Source organism: Haliotis rufescens, unplaced genomic scaffold (assembly GCF_023055435.1).
Source record: "Haliotis rufescens isolate VD_foot unplaced genomic scaffold, xgHalRufe1.0.p SCAF_5, whole genome shotgun sequence".
In the NCBI taxonomy this organism is placed as follows: domain Eukaryota; kingdom Metazoa; phylum Mollusca; class Gastropoda; order Lepetellida; family Haliotidae; genus Haliotis; species Haliotis rufescens.
Genome location: NW_025964223.1, coordinates 26,374,911 through 26,393,275, shown reverse-complemented (window position 1 = coordinate 26,393,275; position 18,365 = coordinate 26,374,911). Strand labels below are relative to the sequence as shown.

The 18,365-nt window shown below is 40.4% G+C and overlaps 1 protein-coding gene across 4 annotated transcripts; it reads left to right on the top strand.

Annotated features, from left to right (window-relative positions):
• Nucleotides 1-2,055: 2,055 nt before the first annotated feature.
• On the top strand, nt 2,056-18,244 carry LOC124110746 (spermatogenesis-associated serine-rich protein 1-like). Of its 4 annotated transcripts, none has more exons than XM_046470117.2 (7): nt 2,059-2,129; nt 10,947-11,094; nt 11,875-11,987; nt 12,881-13,030; nt 14,653-14,776; nt 15,684-15,752; nt 17,198-18,244. In XM_046470117.2, the coding sequence occupies exons 1-7, from the start codon at nt 2,081-2,083 to the stop codon at nt 17,337-17,339; spliced, it is 795 nt and encodes a 264-aa protein (XP_046326073.2). In that variant the 5' UTR covers nt 2,059-2,080; the 3' UTR covers nt 17,340-18,244. The 4 variants fall into 4 exon arrangements, with proteins under 4 accessions (XP_046326103.2, XP_046326073.2, XP_046326093.2 ...); XM_046470137.2 differs by lacking the exon at nt 2,059-2,129 and adding an exon at nt 6,947-6,989; XM_046470128.2 differs by lacking the exon at nt 2,059-2,129 and adding an exon at nt 8,050-8,208.
• The last annotated feature ends 121 nt before the right edge of the window (nt 18,245-18,365 follow it).

Below are 18,365 nucleotides of genomic sequence, written 5' to 3'. Positions count from 1 at the left end.
GACGAGTGCATTCCACACACCCTTCCTGTTATCCAATGTGTCACTGTTTACAGTTCGGGCGAACATAACCCTATAGACATGTGTGCGGGCGAGTTCATTCATCAGAAATCTGTCATTTACGATGTGTTTATAAATATGAACTGCTAACCACGCTCATAGTCATGTTGCGTGTCGTGGTTAGATCCGTAATTGATCTATTGAAAGGTGTCATACATTCGTGTTCGGATATAGGTACAACATCTACACGCACATACTTTCCTACATCATTCAAATGTATTAAATACCGGATACGTTTAATAGACACCAACGAAAGAAAGGTTTAATGAGGGGAATACCCATATATATCCTCTCTGAAATAACTCCCTTTTAAAATAACAAATGTACAACACATCTTCCCTAACATATCATAAATACGGGACACTGGTCACACAATTTATGAATGGGAAGCTTCAGGCGAGGCTGGTATGTTGACATTAATTGTAAGGCCGGGGTATGTTGACATTGTTATGGGCGGTCGGTCGCTTAGTTCCCGATCGTCTAACTTCTTCAATCTCAGGAAGACACTTACAACAACCATCCTTAGTCGCAAAAACCAACAGACGACTATCCTAAAGCAGACGAACTTTTTTCTTATGCGCATCTAACCCGTTGAAGACGGGGGAACCAGTAGCAGACGACGAACGGGAAACCGCTAGCAGTCGACGAGCACCTGTGTCAACACCTTCACTCCGCTTGTATCAATACCATCCTTTGCCCCCATTGTTACCACATCTTTAGGGAGGTTGCAACGGTCTAACGCACATTCAAGTACCCCCCTCCATTGTCCACTCGCTCGCGCTTCATGGCTTTCCTTTGAAATTGGGAGGTAAATGCTATTGTTGTCATGAACTACTAAGTTTTCCTCTACTGACTAGTATTCGCTTATGAGGACACTGGTGGCCCAATCATCTTAGGCGCCGGAATTCGCTGCGCAGAATTCGGTGTCCCTTGGGCGTGCCAGAAACCTAGGACCGTGTGTTCGAGCCCCTGATTATGTTTCCTAGTTTGCACCAGTTTCGTGCTCGTAGTTTCACCAAGGTGGTAAACGTCTGAGACCTGCATCACTTCGGGCTTTCCTCCCACATGAGGCTGACATGCAAAGATGGAACTAAAATAATGTTCAAAGCGGCGTTAAACCCAACTCACTAACTCACTCTATATAAACGCTTATATAGAATCCTGGGTTTAAATGGATCAGGTGGACATATGCGTTCTCATATAAAACGCATTGCCTGTCAATGGTTTCTGTTACTTAGAGGGGGCACGGGTGGCCTAGTCGACTCAGGCGCTGTGTTTCGATGTGCAGAGCTGCGTCCCCTGGGCACGCCAGAAACCTATGATTGTGGGTTCGAATACCGGTTCGACCCGATTATGTTTCTAGGTTTGTCAGCACCATACCCGTGCTCGTGGGTTTCACCGAAGTGGTAAACGTCTGAGACCTGCATCACTTCGGGCTTTCCTCCCACATTAAGCTGACACGCCGTGTTATAACTGGAATACTGTTAAAAGCGGCGTTAAACCCAACTCACTCACTCACTATCACTTAGAATGTTGGTTGTTGCGTGTTTCTATTAGTCTGTCATTTGTATATCGCATTGTTTCAAGGAATGTGTCTCCAAAGGAGTTCTAGTGTCATCTTACAAATAGACACACTTTGTTCAGCCACTTGGTTAATACACCACAGACCACACACTGATAAGGTCAAACACCACTAACGTGTGACGACCATTAATATAGCCTAGAACAACGCGATTAATCTCATACTGTTCACTAACCCAATATAGGGCCGCAGTGAATGCATGGGTTCACGGTAGAGTGTCTAGTCAGTATTTCTGTACGTTTTCTGAATGGACACAATTAAAGGCAACATGACCAGTCCATGTTAGAGACACGGCGACACTCACATATAGACCTTCGGGGCCGCGGTATCTTTTGATCATGCGGTTAACATTCAAACGCTGCCATTCAGAGTTCTTCGTGAAATGATTTATCAGTGATCGATTATCGAAAATTACCCCCTGATCGACACAGCGGGTTGTACATGCAGAATCAGAACACACAAGACCCTTCATGGACGGAGGGGGAGGAAGGTAAGAAATGAATTAAAATTATATATATTTGTGTTAAATTGGCTCATAATACTTTATTCGGTGATCAAGAATTAGTTAATGTACCACCATTTATAATGTTTTCATAGTAATGACTGTATTTGTCTGAAAATATCAAAATCGATATCTCACTTGAGTGAAGCAACACTCAACGTTCAGTATAACTTAGTGACGCCATGGTTTACAGAGAAAGATCACGAAGATCAGTAAGAAAGTACATAATAGATAGACTATTAGTTTTTCTGATCAAACATCACTTTGATCTGGCCTCGGTTCATGTCACTCGATGATATTAAAATGTCATTTGACAAGGAAATACAAATAGCCTCTAATTATTAAATGTGTTTACGAAAATATATATGTTGTGGATTTAAAATAAAACGACCCCACTTTTCAGTTTAACATTTTACATCTCTGAGTAATGTTACAGTCTGAGGTAGACCCGGTGTTGAGTTATTTGTTTATGTACTTCTTTGTATTAGCAGATTTAAATGTCGGGTTTTACTGCAAGTGGTATATTTACTGAAACAAACACTTTTACGTTTTCCTTTGATAATATTATTATATCATTTGTTTGTTTTACACTAAAAGGTCCTATTTGACAGAATGTATACCAATAGGGGAAACCGTATACTTCATGATGTTCATTCAAAGGGGGGGGGGGGGGGGGGGGGGGGGTCGGGTAGCCTAGTGGTTAAAGCGTTCGCTCGTCACGCCAAAGACCCGGGTTCGATTTCCGACATGGGTACAATGTGTGAAGCCCATTTCTGGTGTCCCCCGCCGTGGTATTGCTGGAATATTGCTAAAAGCGGCGTAAAACCATACTCACTCACTCACACACTCATTCACTCAACATCGGGGTAAGACAAGGGTGCATTTTGTCTCCAACATTATTTAATATATATATTCCTAAATGATCTTCCACATTATTAAAAATCTTATAGTAATAATATAACAGTTAATAGTTTAAACATTTGTCATTTATTGTTTGCCGATGACCTATTTCTATTTGCCGATTCCCCAAAATCCTACTAGTATTACTTGATAGTCTAAGTGTATTTTGTGCAACAAATAACCAAATATTGAGGGTGACAAAACAAATGTTGTAGAGTTTGAAAATCAAGTAAAATAGAAGAAAAGTATACCTGGGCTGTGTGTGATACAAAAATACTAGTTACGGATAGATATAATTACTTAGTATTTACATTTGAAGCAAATATTAAACTTAAAAATAGTTCTAAACCTCTCCTGAAAAAGGCCCTAAGGCCTACAACAAGCTTCAGTCTCCATTCTTAACCAAGATATAATTGAGCCAGTAATCCTACATAACAGTGAAATCTGGGGTATAGAATCAATCCTCCTGGACAACTCTGATTCATTCATCCTCGAGAAACTGCAGCTCAGATTTTTTAAATCAATGACTGAAGGATTAGCAAACGGGGCGTCGACAGATATTTTGCAAATGTTTTCATGTTCTTAATCACTTCGCGAAGTAAGGCCCATATACCCATACACGTAAAATAACAGCATACGTGGTGAGTAATTGACACTGCTCATAAACTGACATGCATGGCTTGCTCCCTCTTGCGTCGGTATGTCGCTGACAGTTCTCACGGTTCTTTTTCAATGTTTCGTCGTGCATCCCGCATCTCCAATACAATAAACACCTCCTGCCTTTAGATTCCCGATTGCATACATGAAACCACCACCCGGGTGTGGGGAGAAGTCTCAGATGTGATGCACATAACGTAAGCAAATCATATATCTAACTTAAGATGTAGCTGTAAGCAGCAATGGTGGGTTCCAAGTGACGCGCGTACAAACGTACGCAAAAATATTCAAATCCTCAAATGGTTTGCTTGTACCTACGCCGTCAAAAGTAAGGCACTGCTACGAAATTGGAGTATGCCGGAGTGTCCCAGGGTGTCTATATCCCTTTCCGACCTCTTCAATAATCGAGGGGGCACGGATGGCCCAGTCGTCTAAGGCGCCGCGATTCGCTGTGCAGAGTTGCGTCCCTTGGGCACGCCAGAAACCTATGGCTGTGGGTTCGAATCCCGGTTCGCCCCGATAATGTTTCTAGGTTTGTCAGCACCATACCCGTGCTGGTGGGTTTCACCGAAGTGGTAAACGTCAGAGACCTGCATCACTTCGGGCTTTCCTCCCACATTAAGCTGACACGCCGTGATATAACTGGAATACTGTTAAAAGCGGCGCTAAACCCAACTTACTCACTACTTCAATAATCGAATCCTCAAATGGTTTGCTTTTACCGACGCCGTCGCCATGAAATTGGCGTGTTCCGGGCCATCCTTCTTTGAGACCTCGTCCATATTCAGGAAACTTCAAAATGCCACAGGCTTATTTGCATATCTTGTTTGTATACAAACGCGTTTTTTTTCAGAAATAAGAATAGAACGGACTAATGCAAGTATTTGGGGGCGCTTTACGTATTGATTTGCATAATTATATAGATACGCTACTACAACTGCTACAACCAATGTAAACAGGATAACTACGCAAATAGTTTTTCGCGATTTAGGATATTTTATCAACCATTTTATGACATATTTTTTATCTAGATATGCAGACACTGCAATATCTTGAATGGACTGTGTATCGTCACCTGGCGCCGGCCAGTGGCAGAGGTACTATGCTGGTCGCATGGAACTCTGGGTAGGAGAGTGCAGATCGTCTTCACTTGGCGCCGCCATTTTTTTTAAACAATTGCAAGTGATATGAGAGGTGGAACCTGATTGGTCAATAGGAGGGACATAGAAGAGACATAACTCGTAATAGCCATTGGTGGCGCTACGATCGAGTCTGGAAATTCCAGCCTTGTTCGGCAAGGGTGGAAACTGGACTTTTATAGTCAGTTAACGCCCTTGCCTCTGGAGGGGCGGTCGGGTAGCCTAGTGGTTAAAGCATTCGCTCGTCACGCCGAAGACCCGGGTTCGATTCCCGACATGGGTGCAATGTGTGAAGCCCATTTCTGGTGTCCCCCGCCGTGATATTGCTGGAATATTGCTAAAAGCGGCGTAAAACCATACTCACTCACTCACACCTTGCCTCTGGAAAATGTCCAAAAAAATAATAGTTCAGAATGATTTTGCTGAAATTACATCTTTGGTGAATAAACGAATGGGATGGGTATACCAACTCAATCTATTCTTAGAAAAACTCAATATTATCAGTAATTCAGATTTCCTACCACCAACACTCAAAGAGACAATAAAGTCTCTCTCTTCACGGACACTCTTCAGATGCTAATACAACACAGGCACAGGAAACAACCTTAGGGCATACAGAGTAGTTCAAAATGAAATAAAATTAGAACCTTATCTCAGTCACTGTAAAATAAGAAATATCGAGCGCACTTTTCTAAACTAAGATTATGTAACCATAAATCAACTACAGCGCATGGAAGACAAACAAAACCACCCACCCCACTTCATCAGAGACTGTGCTCTACATGTTCTACCAACGGACTGTCTGGGTCAAGCAATGGGGGAAACCTTGTTTGTTTATTCCTGTAACCTGATACATTCTGTGGCTGGTTCCATACTGACAGGAATGTCTGGAGGCTGGGAGGTGTCATACGAATTACTGGATAACACTTTTCTGCTTCTGTTAGATCACTTTTCTTGCCTTTGGCCTAGGACTATGTATGGCGGCGGTCTGTAAATAATCGAGTCGGACCAGAAAATCCAGTTATTGACATCATGATCATCCATCTACGCAATTGAGATCGATGACATGCATCAACCAAGTCAGCGAGCCTAACCACCGTTTCCCGTTAGTCGCCTCTTACGACAAACATGGGTTGCTGAAGACCAATTCTCTTCCGGCGGATCTTCACGGACTTGCTAGCCATTGCATTCTGGTGATGAAAGTCAGTTACGATAGCCTATGTGCACGCTTGACACGAGCGTTATCGTCTTGAATGACAAAACATAGACCAGCATGGCGCGCAAACGGCACAAACTATCGGCGCCAGTATGTTGTCTCGGTAGCACGGTCCAGTGACCTTTCCATGGACAATATGCAGTTGTGTTCTCGCATCCATAGTGATCCCGCCCCATCATTTTATAGACCCACTTCCAAATCTGTCATGTTGCCGTACGATGACGTCCGCATGGCGTTCGTTGGAACGCCTCCAGAGTCCTAGCAAATCCAGAAAGTCCAGAGTTAAACGCGTCTCATCTTAGCAGATATTAAAAGTGTACCTTTTTTAAGGTGACTCCTGACTCTGCATGCGCGTCATCAACTTGCGTTGTTGTGAAGAGACGGGGCCCAGCTTATTGCCCTCACTTACCATGTATGACGTCACAATAGTAACAATGCGCCACGTGACATAATGACATCATAAACGTGCTCACAGACGATACAATAAACTGCAGTGGACGGGAAGGTTGTGGCAGGCGACTGTATCGTGGTAGGCAAATATATTAGACGGTATTATTTGCCCTGCACTTTTTATGATTTCGTATTGTGATTGATATCACCAGTTGATGATTGGTGATGAGGAAACAAGGCTTAAATGTTGAAAGAAATGTGATGATTGTTGTTGTTGTTGTTGTTGTTGTTGTTGTTGTTGTTGTTGCTGCTGCATGAAATGAGTGTAAATGTAACAGAAAAGAAATAATCGAAAGAAACTCGATAACATTTGAGATTTATTTCCTAATAAAAAGATAAATCATTTAAAACTTGTTTCCTAATCTCAAATTTACCCCCTTTGGGCGTTGGGATTTCGTGTTAGAAATGGTCCCCATCAACCTAAGAGGCGGTCAGCACGGATCGACCGGGCGTCAGGCTCGGTGATTTAGATGATAGCGTGTCAACGTAAGTACTCGTACGTGCTCGTAATATCAATCACTGGAATTTCTGGTGAATAGTCGATGGTTGTTGTTGTTACATGAAATGAAAGTAAAAATAAAACAAGAGAAAAAAATGGAAAGAAACTCGAAAATATAAAAAAAACGTGAACAATAAATATAAAAGACAAAACCTCAATAACAACTAAATGCGAATCGGTGAATGAATCTATCTAAAGGTAATTCAACCGCGGTGGCACTTGGATTACATGTACCACCGTGGACAATATGTTCAGTTGTTTTATTTTACTTTCCACGTTTTAAATTTTGTTTTCAATACAACTGTATTTCCACAGGGATGGAAAAATAGTTTTCGGTAGCTTTTCTTCACATTTATTTATAGATTTGAACTTACGTGGTTCTCATTAGACTAACATCTAGTCTCTGAAATGAATATATTTTACAGAAAAAAACAGTTGTTAAATTATAGTTATAAACTATAATAAAAAGGAGCCCAGAGACTTTCTTCATTTTCAGATACTGCAGTTATCTTGACTTGCCAAACATTATAGACTTGCATGGGTTGTATTGGATATATTCGTTTCAGGGTCTGTATGATACTAGGTTCTTATGTGAGACTGCGTGCATGCGTGCGTGCGTGATTGTGTTTGCGAGTGTGTGTGTGTGTGTGTGTGTCCCAATTAAGTTACTCTTAAAGAGTTATTTTTTATACTTTTTAGGCATTTTATGCTAGGTTTTAAAGATAACATTGGATACTCGCAGTTATTGAAGGACATTAAGTAATACCGGAATTCACATTCAGACACTGTACATACAGTAATCGTGGTCAAAGAAAGTTGTTTTTCTTCGAACGGGCACCCTACCACATGACACTGCCACTAACTTTGCTAAGGGGAGTAACTCTATTTTACGGGCAGTTCAAAATTATTCAAGATAGATCTATACTTTTTCTACTAGCATTTCATTTTTATTTATTTTAAATCAGAAAAGTCATAACCTGCACCCCAAACAGCATATTACAGTCATATATGTAAATACTCCAAGCCATATTGCCAGAGCAACCGCGTGATCACGTGACCATTATGGCGGCTCCCAGCTGACAAGTTGACGACTTGATGTAAACAAACCGGCTTCCGGGCTGAAACTTTTAGTGTAACTGTGATATTGTCACACAGCTGCCACGATGTTGCATGTAACAACAGAAATTGGAATACCAGGAAAACAAGGTTGGTTAAACCCTGATTCCTCTCTAAATCCTCAACTCTCGATATCAACTTCTCAACAGCGGGCACCTGCTACAAATCTATAGGCCCCTGAATCACTGTCTAGATTTTGTGTTATTTTTCTAGGTATTTTGTTTTGCAAAAGTGATGATTGGAAAAGTATTTCACACAAGGCATGGTTTGCTTTTTCGAGAAGGCTGTAGGAAACCATTTACAATTGTTTTGTTTTTTTCTACTTGAATTTTTTGCCTTTTTTAAAAAAACATCGCTTGTTATGAGAATTTCCAATACTTGAGTTTCTTAAAAAATGAGTTTGTTCTCCACTTATTATCCACTCATAATGTTAACTATGGGCGGCCATTCAGTCAAAAATACAAAGTCAAAATAAAGGACAAAAGTACACAATAATAGTCAAATGTTACGAATAAAGAATGAATTTTACAAATAAAGGTCATTACTTACATACAAATTATGAATTCAAAATACAAAACAATACCAAAGAACAGCTATTAAACAAAAGACATGATATGTAAAGAAAGAACAATGTGTACTAAAGAGAACGTCTGTGCACAAAACGGACACTTGGTCTCTTGGTAGATGCATGTCATTGGGTTATAGCTAAAACGGCACCTCAGCAAAACGTCACCAGGCGCAAATGTCACCGACTGGTGAAAATGGCTGCTATTGCCTGGCGAAAACAGCCCCTTATTTTTTTTTACCTTGGTCAGATAAATGAAATTAAACTTACATGGTAACTTGCAAACACCAATAATTGTGAAATGTTAAAGCAAGTTTACATTAGAAATTAGCATCTACTCCAACTATATTCCAACTTAGCCTATATGCAACTCAACCTATTGTGAAAACATATCATAATTTGAAGTAAAATAAATGACATTAAACTCACATCATCTCTTACAAACACTACAAACACAAATAATTGTGAAATGTTAAACAAGTTTACCTCAGAAATTAGCCCCCTACTCCAATTTACTCGCCGACTCTGATTGGGAGGTGCAGCTGACGTATTGTGAAAACACTATACGCTTTGAAGTCTAAGTACCTTTACTCAATTTAACTCATGTCAAGCTGAAACTGTATTTAAGAGGCCTAACATGGTGATATCAGACCACAATTATTCACAATGGCCTTTCGATGTGCTGTATCATGCGACCAGTAGACCCATCGTGTATGTGGTACTTTCTGTGCCTCGTTATGGAGTCAGCTACTATCACAATGTTCAGTGGTACATGGGCTGATATTGTTAACAAGTGATGAAGATATAATACCACATAAATCGTTCATATCATTATTAGAAATAGAAGTGCCGTTTTGCCCAACACATAGTAGCCGTTTTCACCATTTTCGCCAGAGAAATCGGTGACATTTTGCTGAGTTGCCATTTTAGCCTGCACCTATGTCATCGTATCCCAACTGCGTTGATCAATGCTCATGATGTCAATCACTAAATTGTCAGACTCAGTTTACAGACTGTCGTCATATAGCTGGAATATTGCTGCGTTAAACAAAAAGAAAGAAACAAACAATCTTTTGCAGTTTTGTATTGACAAGGATGGATACAATTGAAGGCTTTACAGGCTGCGAAGTGGATCTAAGGTTGTCGTACCCCCTTCTAATGCCTTTTCGGGGGCGGTCAGGTAGCCTAGTGGTTAAAACGTTCACTCGTCACACCAAAGACCCAGGTTCGATTCCCAACAGGGGTACAATGTGTGAAGTCCATTTCTGGTGTCCCTGCCATGATATTGATGGAATATTGCTAAAAGTGGCGTAAAACCGTACTCACTCACTCTAATGCCTTTTCAGGCACTGGACCTGAGACACGAAGCGTGCAAATAAATGTACTTGTCAGGGAATTCTTGTTAAGTTTATTTTTCACATTTTCAATTGCATTTATTCTTCTCATAGAAACGTCACAAAGACACTTTGTCAAAAGTCAACTTGACCTTCATGCCGTCTGTAGCCATGCCTATGCCTTCCTCATTCCTTACTGTGACCAATGTTATCCTTACTGAGCTCCCTCTCGCACTTTTCAGTTACAAAATCACCACACGAATTATTAAAACCCTGTTATTTAGGATCACTTATAAGTGTCTGTAGACTAAAGTCACGAGACACTTGCCTACCTGTAATTTTCATAAGTGTCTGTAACCTATTGGATCTTTTCTGTTCAGTTATGTAATGTCTTAGGCATGAATAGGTAAATTTCTACAAAGTTTAAGAGTGTGGACATGGGGCAGTCATTGTACCCATGTGGGGAATTGAACCCGGAATTTTGTCGTGATGAGCGGACGCATAACCAATGGACTACCCCATTGCCCCTTGTATTTGACTACACATACACTTAACACTATACAGCAGGTGATGGAGAAACGTAGTGTATACAAACCCGTGAAGTATTGACAGTTTTGAAATGTTGGAAGTCTTAGAATTTAAGTTAAGCAAATATCTAGGGTTCTTCCATATGGATACAGTTTTGGAGCTTGCACCTGCTTTTGAAATTTCCATTGACATGTGAAACATTCATTCAGATCTGTGGATCCCTGTGTCATTGTTGTGCAGACTCCTGAATGGTTTGAAGGATCTGCTAAAACGTCTTTTCATCAGTGAAAACTTGGATGAAAGTGAAAGAGCCAATGACATGGAATGCTCTTGTCCAGTGTGTCATGTGATACATGTTCTCAAAGATGTGCTTATGACTGTTTAATATCGGAATGTTTCAGAGCGTGAAAGACGCCACTTCCCAGACATACACAATCGCCCTGGACACACAGCGTACACAGAAAGAGGCCGAAGATACATCCCACACAACTATGGCCGGTTTGAAGAATGGCGGCCTCATGGAACTTTTGTTGACGTAGAGTACACAAAGTAAGTACAACATGTTATGATTCTCATTTCTGATTGGGTACAGAATGGGCACTTTTTTCCCCCTGTATCCCACTGACAGATAAGGTACAAATTTCATATACCTCTAGGGAATTGCCAAACTTCTTACTGGTGTGAATACAATGATATGAGGATATAATTCCGTGGCCTGACACTGCAGTGCATTTTAGTGAACTTCACCAAGTTTGTCCGATTATAATGCAAGGGCAATAGTTCTGGATGTGTTTATTGTTCAGTAAATGTGAATTAACTACCGATATAGCAGATACTGAGGGTGGTAGCCTGGATTGCCTAGTCAATATGTCACGTTTGAACATGAGAACACAGAGTGCCAGAGGTTGGGGGATGGCTGGGATTTTATTGGAAAATGTAAATTGTCCCCGAAAATTCTTGAAAAAAATAATTATGCTTCAGACTGTTGAAAAAAAAATTGCCTGCCATTAAAATTACATTATTGCAAGGTGTTATTCTTTTTAAAAAATAAGGCTTATTGTTATAAATACAAAAACATGTGTTTTTAGCCGTAGGTGAAAAAATATCTTATCTCGATATGTGGTTGAGATGCGGCATGAATGCTTGGTACCACAACATACATGGTGTACTTGATGAAGTTATTTCTTCATCTGTGGGTACTTGGGGGCAATAAAATGTGCCCTTAGGCAGGGTGTTTGGCAATCAAGCGGTAGGGATGAAAATCTGATCATTAATGCATTATGGATAATAGATATTATATTACCCATGAAGTATTTTTCTTCAATTCAGCGCCGGTCCAGACTGGGAGTCAAGGTTACGGTACCTGCCCCACCCGAAGAACCCACACTATCCTGCTGCTGAAATATGGCCCAATAACTGGTGGTCTATGAGACCATACCCATGTAAGCAAAACATTGGTTACCATGGTTACTATTGTATTACAAATGAGGCTATACCAATTTTATGTTTGGCTTTATCCAGTCATAAGTACATGTTACCTCTATAGCAGTCGATACATTTGACTCTAAATCTTTTACAGTAGATTTTTGGGTTAATTTATGCACTATTATTACAAGTTTACAAGACCAAAAGAAATTTGATTTGACCCTAGTGTTTGAAATAATTTTAAAACCCAACAAGACAGTCGGGCAGGTGACCCATAAATGTTGCCTGCCCATCTTCAAAGTTACCTGCCCGCATTCAATCATTATTAATATTGGAAAATCGCAAAAAATTAAGAAACAAATTCAATCATGATTCAGTTGAAATAATACTAACAATTACATGAGAATCTACGAGGAGGAATAAAACTGAATATGTAAGTTGAATTACAAATTATCTGCCAGACAGTCAGCCAGGTTGAGGAAAATTTCATGCAGCCCGACAGAAAAATTATATCAGCCACGGGCAGGTGGGCTGACAGACAGGCTGACATTTTGGACACTCCTTGACCCAGGCTTCTGACAAGTGGCTGAAGTCACATCTGCTGAAGTCTATTGAATGTCATGTCAAGGATAAGTTCCGGCCATGTTAAGTATAAGTTTGGGCTGTAAACTCAAAACGTTTATGAACAGACTGTTCATTTATTTTCTTGCAAAATATGTAGCAGTTGAAAAGAATAAACTATGAGAGTCATTGTTGACTTAAATCATGTATCACCTGTACACCAGGATAGTGCCCCAGTTTGACATGAATTTATTCTGTTTCATCTGTACTGTAAGAAGACACATACAGATTAAATGATTTCAGTTTACGTGGAAAACCTACTGAAATGTAATGATTTGTTGCCTTTCAGACACTTATATGAGAAGTAATACTGAGTGGCTTTTGGACCCCGACCACACAAAGATTGGAATGAGGTGTATCTTTAACGGCCAGCATTCAGCCACCAAGACCTCCCATGATGAGATCACCCATAACATGAGGTTTGGGAAAAGCAGGAATGGTAGGACTTTGTTTGTATAATTCATTTTAAATGCCATGCTCAGCAACATTCCATCTATTCGTAAATAATCAAGTCTGGACTAGACAGTCCAGTGATAGACATCGTGAGCATCAGTCTCACAATTGCGATACTTGATCCAAGTGGTCGCCTCTTTTGACGAGGATAATTTGCTAAAGACCTATGTTCTTAACCCAGAATCCCAATAATTACCAATCAGTGCTGCTCCTGTTGATCAATTTCTTCCAGGATTGATTTGTTTCAGTGTCTGAATGTTCTCCATGTGTCATATTTGTATTCTCATTCATGATTGGTGAATGAATGGTTCTGAAGTTGGTTTTCAAACAATGATCAATCTTTAAAATTGAACCAATTCTCAGTTCTTCTACCAGTGGGTCAATGGTTAAAGTGTTGGGTCATCATGCCAATCACCTGGGTTTAATTTCCTACAACAGTGCATGAAGCCCATTGCTGGCCTCCCCCACCGTGATATTGCTGGGGTATAACTAAAAGTGGCAAAAGACCCAACTCGCTCAGTGTCCAGATGCCCCAATGAAATAATTATCCCAAGGAGGTGGCATGTGCATGCAAGCACAATGGTCACAATTTAACACACACATCAAGTTGACAAGTTCCTGGTCTGCCAGGTCTGCCAGGTCTGCCAGGTCTGGCCCTATTGAAACTCTAGTTGCTACATGTATTGTCCTGGGACACAGCAGCAGCAAATGGGTACCCGGTAGGATAAGATACTGAATGCAACTTTTCAAGCAGGCATCTCCAACTGATGACTTTATACATTTGGATATATCTGAAGATGGGTTTAGTATGCCAGGTGCCTGAACATGTGCCCTCTGTACATGATCATAAGGCCATAATGACATTTTTAGATTATTGCCTGCTAAACTACAAAAGACCCCTCCTCACACCACATTACTGTCCCCATCTAATTACAGACAAAGAATGTTTCTATAAGTTCCCTTCTTTCTCTACTTTGGGAGAGGGGAAGGTCCAGGGTTTGATCCCCAGCTGTGTCTTACAAAATTCGTCAAAAGATGGGAGTTGTTGTTTCCCTGCCCAGCACTCGGCATTAAGGGGCTAAAACAAGGACTGGTCAGCTCGGTGTCAGTATACTGTGTCTGAATGGGGTATTCATATTAAACTGCGGCATGGTATCTCAGTGGGCTAGCACAATAAATCGGCATCAGTCCGGACTAGCATAAGGGGACAGACACACACACATGCATGCACATCGCTATATAAATGCATCAATCTTGAATGCGAGATTAAATCCCATTTCACCTCACCTTCTTAACTTTGACAATATGCAGTAAAAGAAATACATCAAAATTAAAACCTACCATTTATAAGAATGTGAATTGAATAATTAATTTATTGTGGCTTTATCGTGACATCACATAGCAGCCTTCCTAAGCTTCACCTGGTTCCAACTCCCGATCCTTGGTGTGTCAGCACCATGTCCCCACTCATCAGAGACACCCCAGTGGTACACATCTACCATCTCCGCCCTTTCCTTCCACATCAAACTCAGTTTACCTGAAATACTATTCAAAGCATTTAGTTGTGTTTGACAAAGCTGATTGAACCACCTCTTCATGTTATTCCAGTGAACGATATTCAAATGCGTAACTGTATCCCGGAGGCATCGCCCGGTGACAAGTCCTACCAGGCACCCGAGTTCTCCAGCTCCTTCCACAAACTCGGCTCCACCAGACCCATCGTCAGCTTCAGGTGAGCTTCATTACCTCCCTGAGAGTGCCAGCCCCAACCTCTCCTGACTCCTGAATACCATCTTTTTTTTATGAGGCTCATTATTTATACAAATCTCAAAAGCAAAAGGGGTGCAATTTAAGTTATATCACTTGCACTGGTAATATTATTCACTGTTGAGCAATGCTAGTAGAATGGTCAGGTACCTGTTGGAAGTATTCACAGGTGAACATCTTTCGATAATTGTAAAAATAATTCAGATAAATATCATTCAAAGCTGGGCATAGTAATGAAAAAAGCCAAATATAATTAATGTATATTGTAACATAAAGTTTAGCATTCCACATCGTCAATACACATTGTTCCTCCATCGCCTATGAATACACAGGGCCAATGTGCGGTGTAGTGATGAATTGTATCTGATTTTGGCAGCCAGTGAAATAATGCCGTGTGTAGCTCACAGAAGTCTAATCAGTGCTACTTCATGCAATTATTTACTGCAAACCCTGCTGTTGCCTGAAACTGAAGCAGTAATGAATGTACCACAGTGCTACACCACATGGTGCACAAGATGTCAAACTAGAAAGTGTGTTTGTGAGATGTTAACCGAATGCTCATTGGTCGGAGTACTCATTAGATCCATTGTTTAAAAATGGCAACCACTCCGCAAAGCAGCGTTATTATATACATACCCAAGAAGTATTGACGATGACAGTAACTACCAGTAGGACCCTGTTTCCCTAACTTAGGCAGATGAATGGCTGCTGGTTGGATGACCTTGACATTTCATTTTTGTTTGGTCGTGTTGCTAACATTTGTCACTGCACAACGGTGAACAAACAAATGGGATATGCACCATGTATATGTTGTGTTGTGTTGTGTTGTGTTGTGTACTAACTATTGGTGTCTCACGCATGTCTTTTTTCAGTACACCTGTGTCTGTGAGTCGTAAACCCGACACATTTGTTCCACTGCACACAATGCCTGCATTCTCCAGGTAGGTGAAGGTCATTAGAAGTCAGGTGTTCTCGTACAGACAAGAAGGTTATTGAAGGGTCACATCATTTGGTTTCCCAAAGCATGTGTAGACAAGGAAACTCTGTTCTGAAAATGTGTTCTTTCTTTACTGATACAGATACACACTCCACATTATTCACCAACAGCTAATGTACACAGGACCTGTGGAGATCCGGGGTATAATAGGTCTTCAGCAAACCATGCTTGCTGTAACAGGCGACTATGCTTGTCTTAAGAGGCGACTAACAGGATCAGATGGTCAGGCTCACTGACTTATGTGGATCAATGCTCATGATGTCAGTCACTTGATTGTCTGGTCCAGACTCGATTATTTACAGACTGCCGTCATATAGCTGGAATATTGCTAAGTGTGGCGTTAAACAACAAACAAACAAATAATGAACACAGATGCCAAGAAATGAAATGCCTCCTGCCTCATGTTTTTATTATGGTAATAAAATTTGGATGAAAATCTAATGATTAACATATTGGAACCACAAGGGCCCCTTTCCACAAAGCTATCCTAGAGGTATGACTATAGTAAGCCTGTTGTAAGATTGGAGTCATGATTCTTTTAGAGGTAATATCACTGTGTGGGACAGGAACTCTGGCTCTACCGGTGGACACGGAAGTGGTTGATCAGCTGCATGTGCACTGCTGACCCACCAGATTCTGTGCACCTATCGCATGCCAACCTCACCACCACTCCCATTCTGCTCTTTCCTCTTCATAATTGTGGGTTTTCTATTCTATGTAGCCCTGAAGGGATGAAATGAGTTTTGAAATCCTAGTACAGCAAGTATCTTCAAGTAGCATGCATCGATTAGCACAACAATGGTACCCCAGATGCACTGCACTCTTCACCCCATGTCCCGGCACAGGTGGCCTAGTTGTTAAGGCGCTACAATTCCCTGTGCAATTTCCTCCCGCATCAAGCGGACACGCCGTGATATAACTGGAATACTGTTCATAGAAGAGTTAACCCCAATTCACTCACTCACTCTCGGCCCCAAGTCAGCACCATGCACCTGGTCATGTTGTTTGTTTTCATTGACTAGAAATATCAGGAGGATATCGTGTTACTGTGTATGTGACAAATTATATACAGACTATTATATCAGCAGACTATTTCTTATACAATGTGAAATACTTGATTTTGAATGGTTTAATATAATTCAAAGACTGAACTGAAAATTTGAATGAATAACAAAACACTGAGAAGAACTTGTTTTTTTTAAGTGAAACCTAGCACTGCAAAAATAACACTTTAAAATAGTTTGATTTTGAAATATACTCTACAACATTTTCTCAGGACCAAAATAGTCATATTTAGTGAAAGGTATGATCTTAACATATGTTAAGCAGTGTATATTACGAAAGTGTTCAACTCCTAACTAATGGCTAGACACGTTGGTCCATGTTCAGGGAGACTTACAAGCAAAAGGAGCGGAAGCGGTCGGTGGACGAGGAGGTGATGCTGGTGCGGAAGCTGGACGACTGGAAGCCTGCCACGCCCCTCCCTCTCACCCTCCCCCAGGAGGAGAAGGACAACAAGAAGGAGCGATAAACAACAACAAACAACCACTTCAGTGAGGGTCTCACATCCTTGATTGCTGTCATTGCTGTCATCGTCTGAACAAAGGAGGATTCCCATTGTGCTATTCATCCTCATTACTTAAACACAGTATCCATGAGCGAACAATTCCTTTTTCTGTGAATCTTCAATGAATTATTTACTAAGAGGTTTCGATATATACTTGGTATTTATCAGTTGTTTCATTATTTAATGTTGATAAACATTTATTTTTACAATAGATCATGTTTATCTGAAATAAGTGTGAATACTTTAAGCCAATGTCTCATCAGGCACTAAGCCAGTACTTATGTTGTAGACTTCAAGTCCAGTTTTCATTAATTCTTTGTTTGGGTAATATAAAGTAAGAACAAGCAGTTGTATAGCTGGCAACACTTCGAGTGTTTGTTAAGGTTTATGCACCAAAAACACAAGACAGTGTCAGTAAACAAGGTGTCATTCCTTATCAAAATGTTCACTTTCATTGCAGTGATTATTTCCATCAACCACACTTTCTGTTTGTTGAGTGCCACAGTGTAAGTGTTAATGTAACGGTGGTGTGTATTGTAGTAACTTGTCCAGTGAACAGACCTTATCTCACAAACACCCTGCCACTTTCAGTGTGATTACAAAATATTTATCTGTGTTTTCCTTTTTATTGTTCATCTGTTAGAAGACATTGTTACTGTTGTTAGTTTGTTGTATTTGTTGAACAATTCAATACATTTAAAGTCCCAAATTAATTGGTTACAAAATGTTATTTCATTTGAAAAATTATCATATATTAAGTTTTCAAATTTAAATGCCTTTTATTTAGTCATTACTTAAAATTGCCAGGGTGCAGTTTTTTGACGTTTGAAAATGGTTTTAATAAGTCTATGACCCATTTCTTTGTAATACCCAGACTACTTAAAAAACAGACCTAAAATTCTCTGCCATAATTTGTACTGCTGCAAAATATTGGCTGTATGCAGTGTGCTCCCCCTGCACACGTGTAAGGGAGGCAACTCCTCCAACATT

Coding starts and splice junctions, on each gene's coding strand:
- LOC124110746 (XM_046470117.2), top strand. CDS start 2,081: ATGCAGAATCAGAACACACAAGACCCTTCATGGACGGAGGGGGAGGAA. Junction 11,095..11,874: donor GTTGACGTAGAGTACACAAA/GTAAGTACAACA, acceptor TCTTCAATTCAG/CGCCGGTCCAGACTGGGAGT. Junction 13,031..14,652: donor GTTTGGGAAAAGCAGGAATG/GTAGGACTTTGT, acceptor ATGTTATTCCAG/TGAACGATATTCAAATGCGT.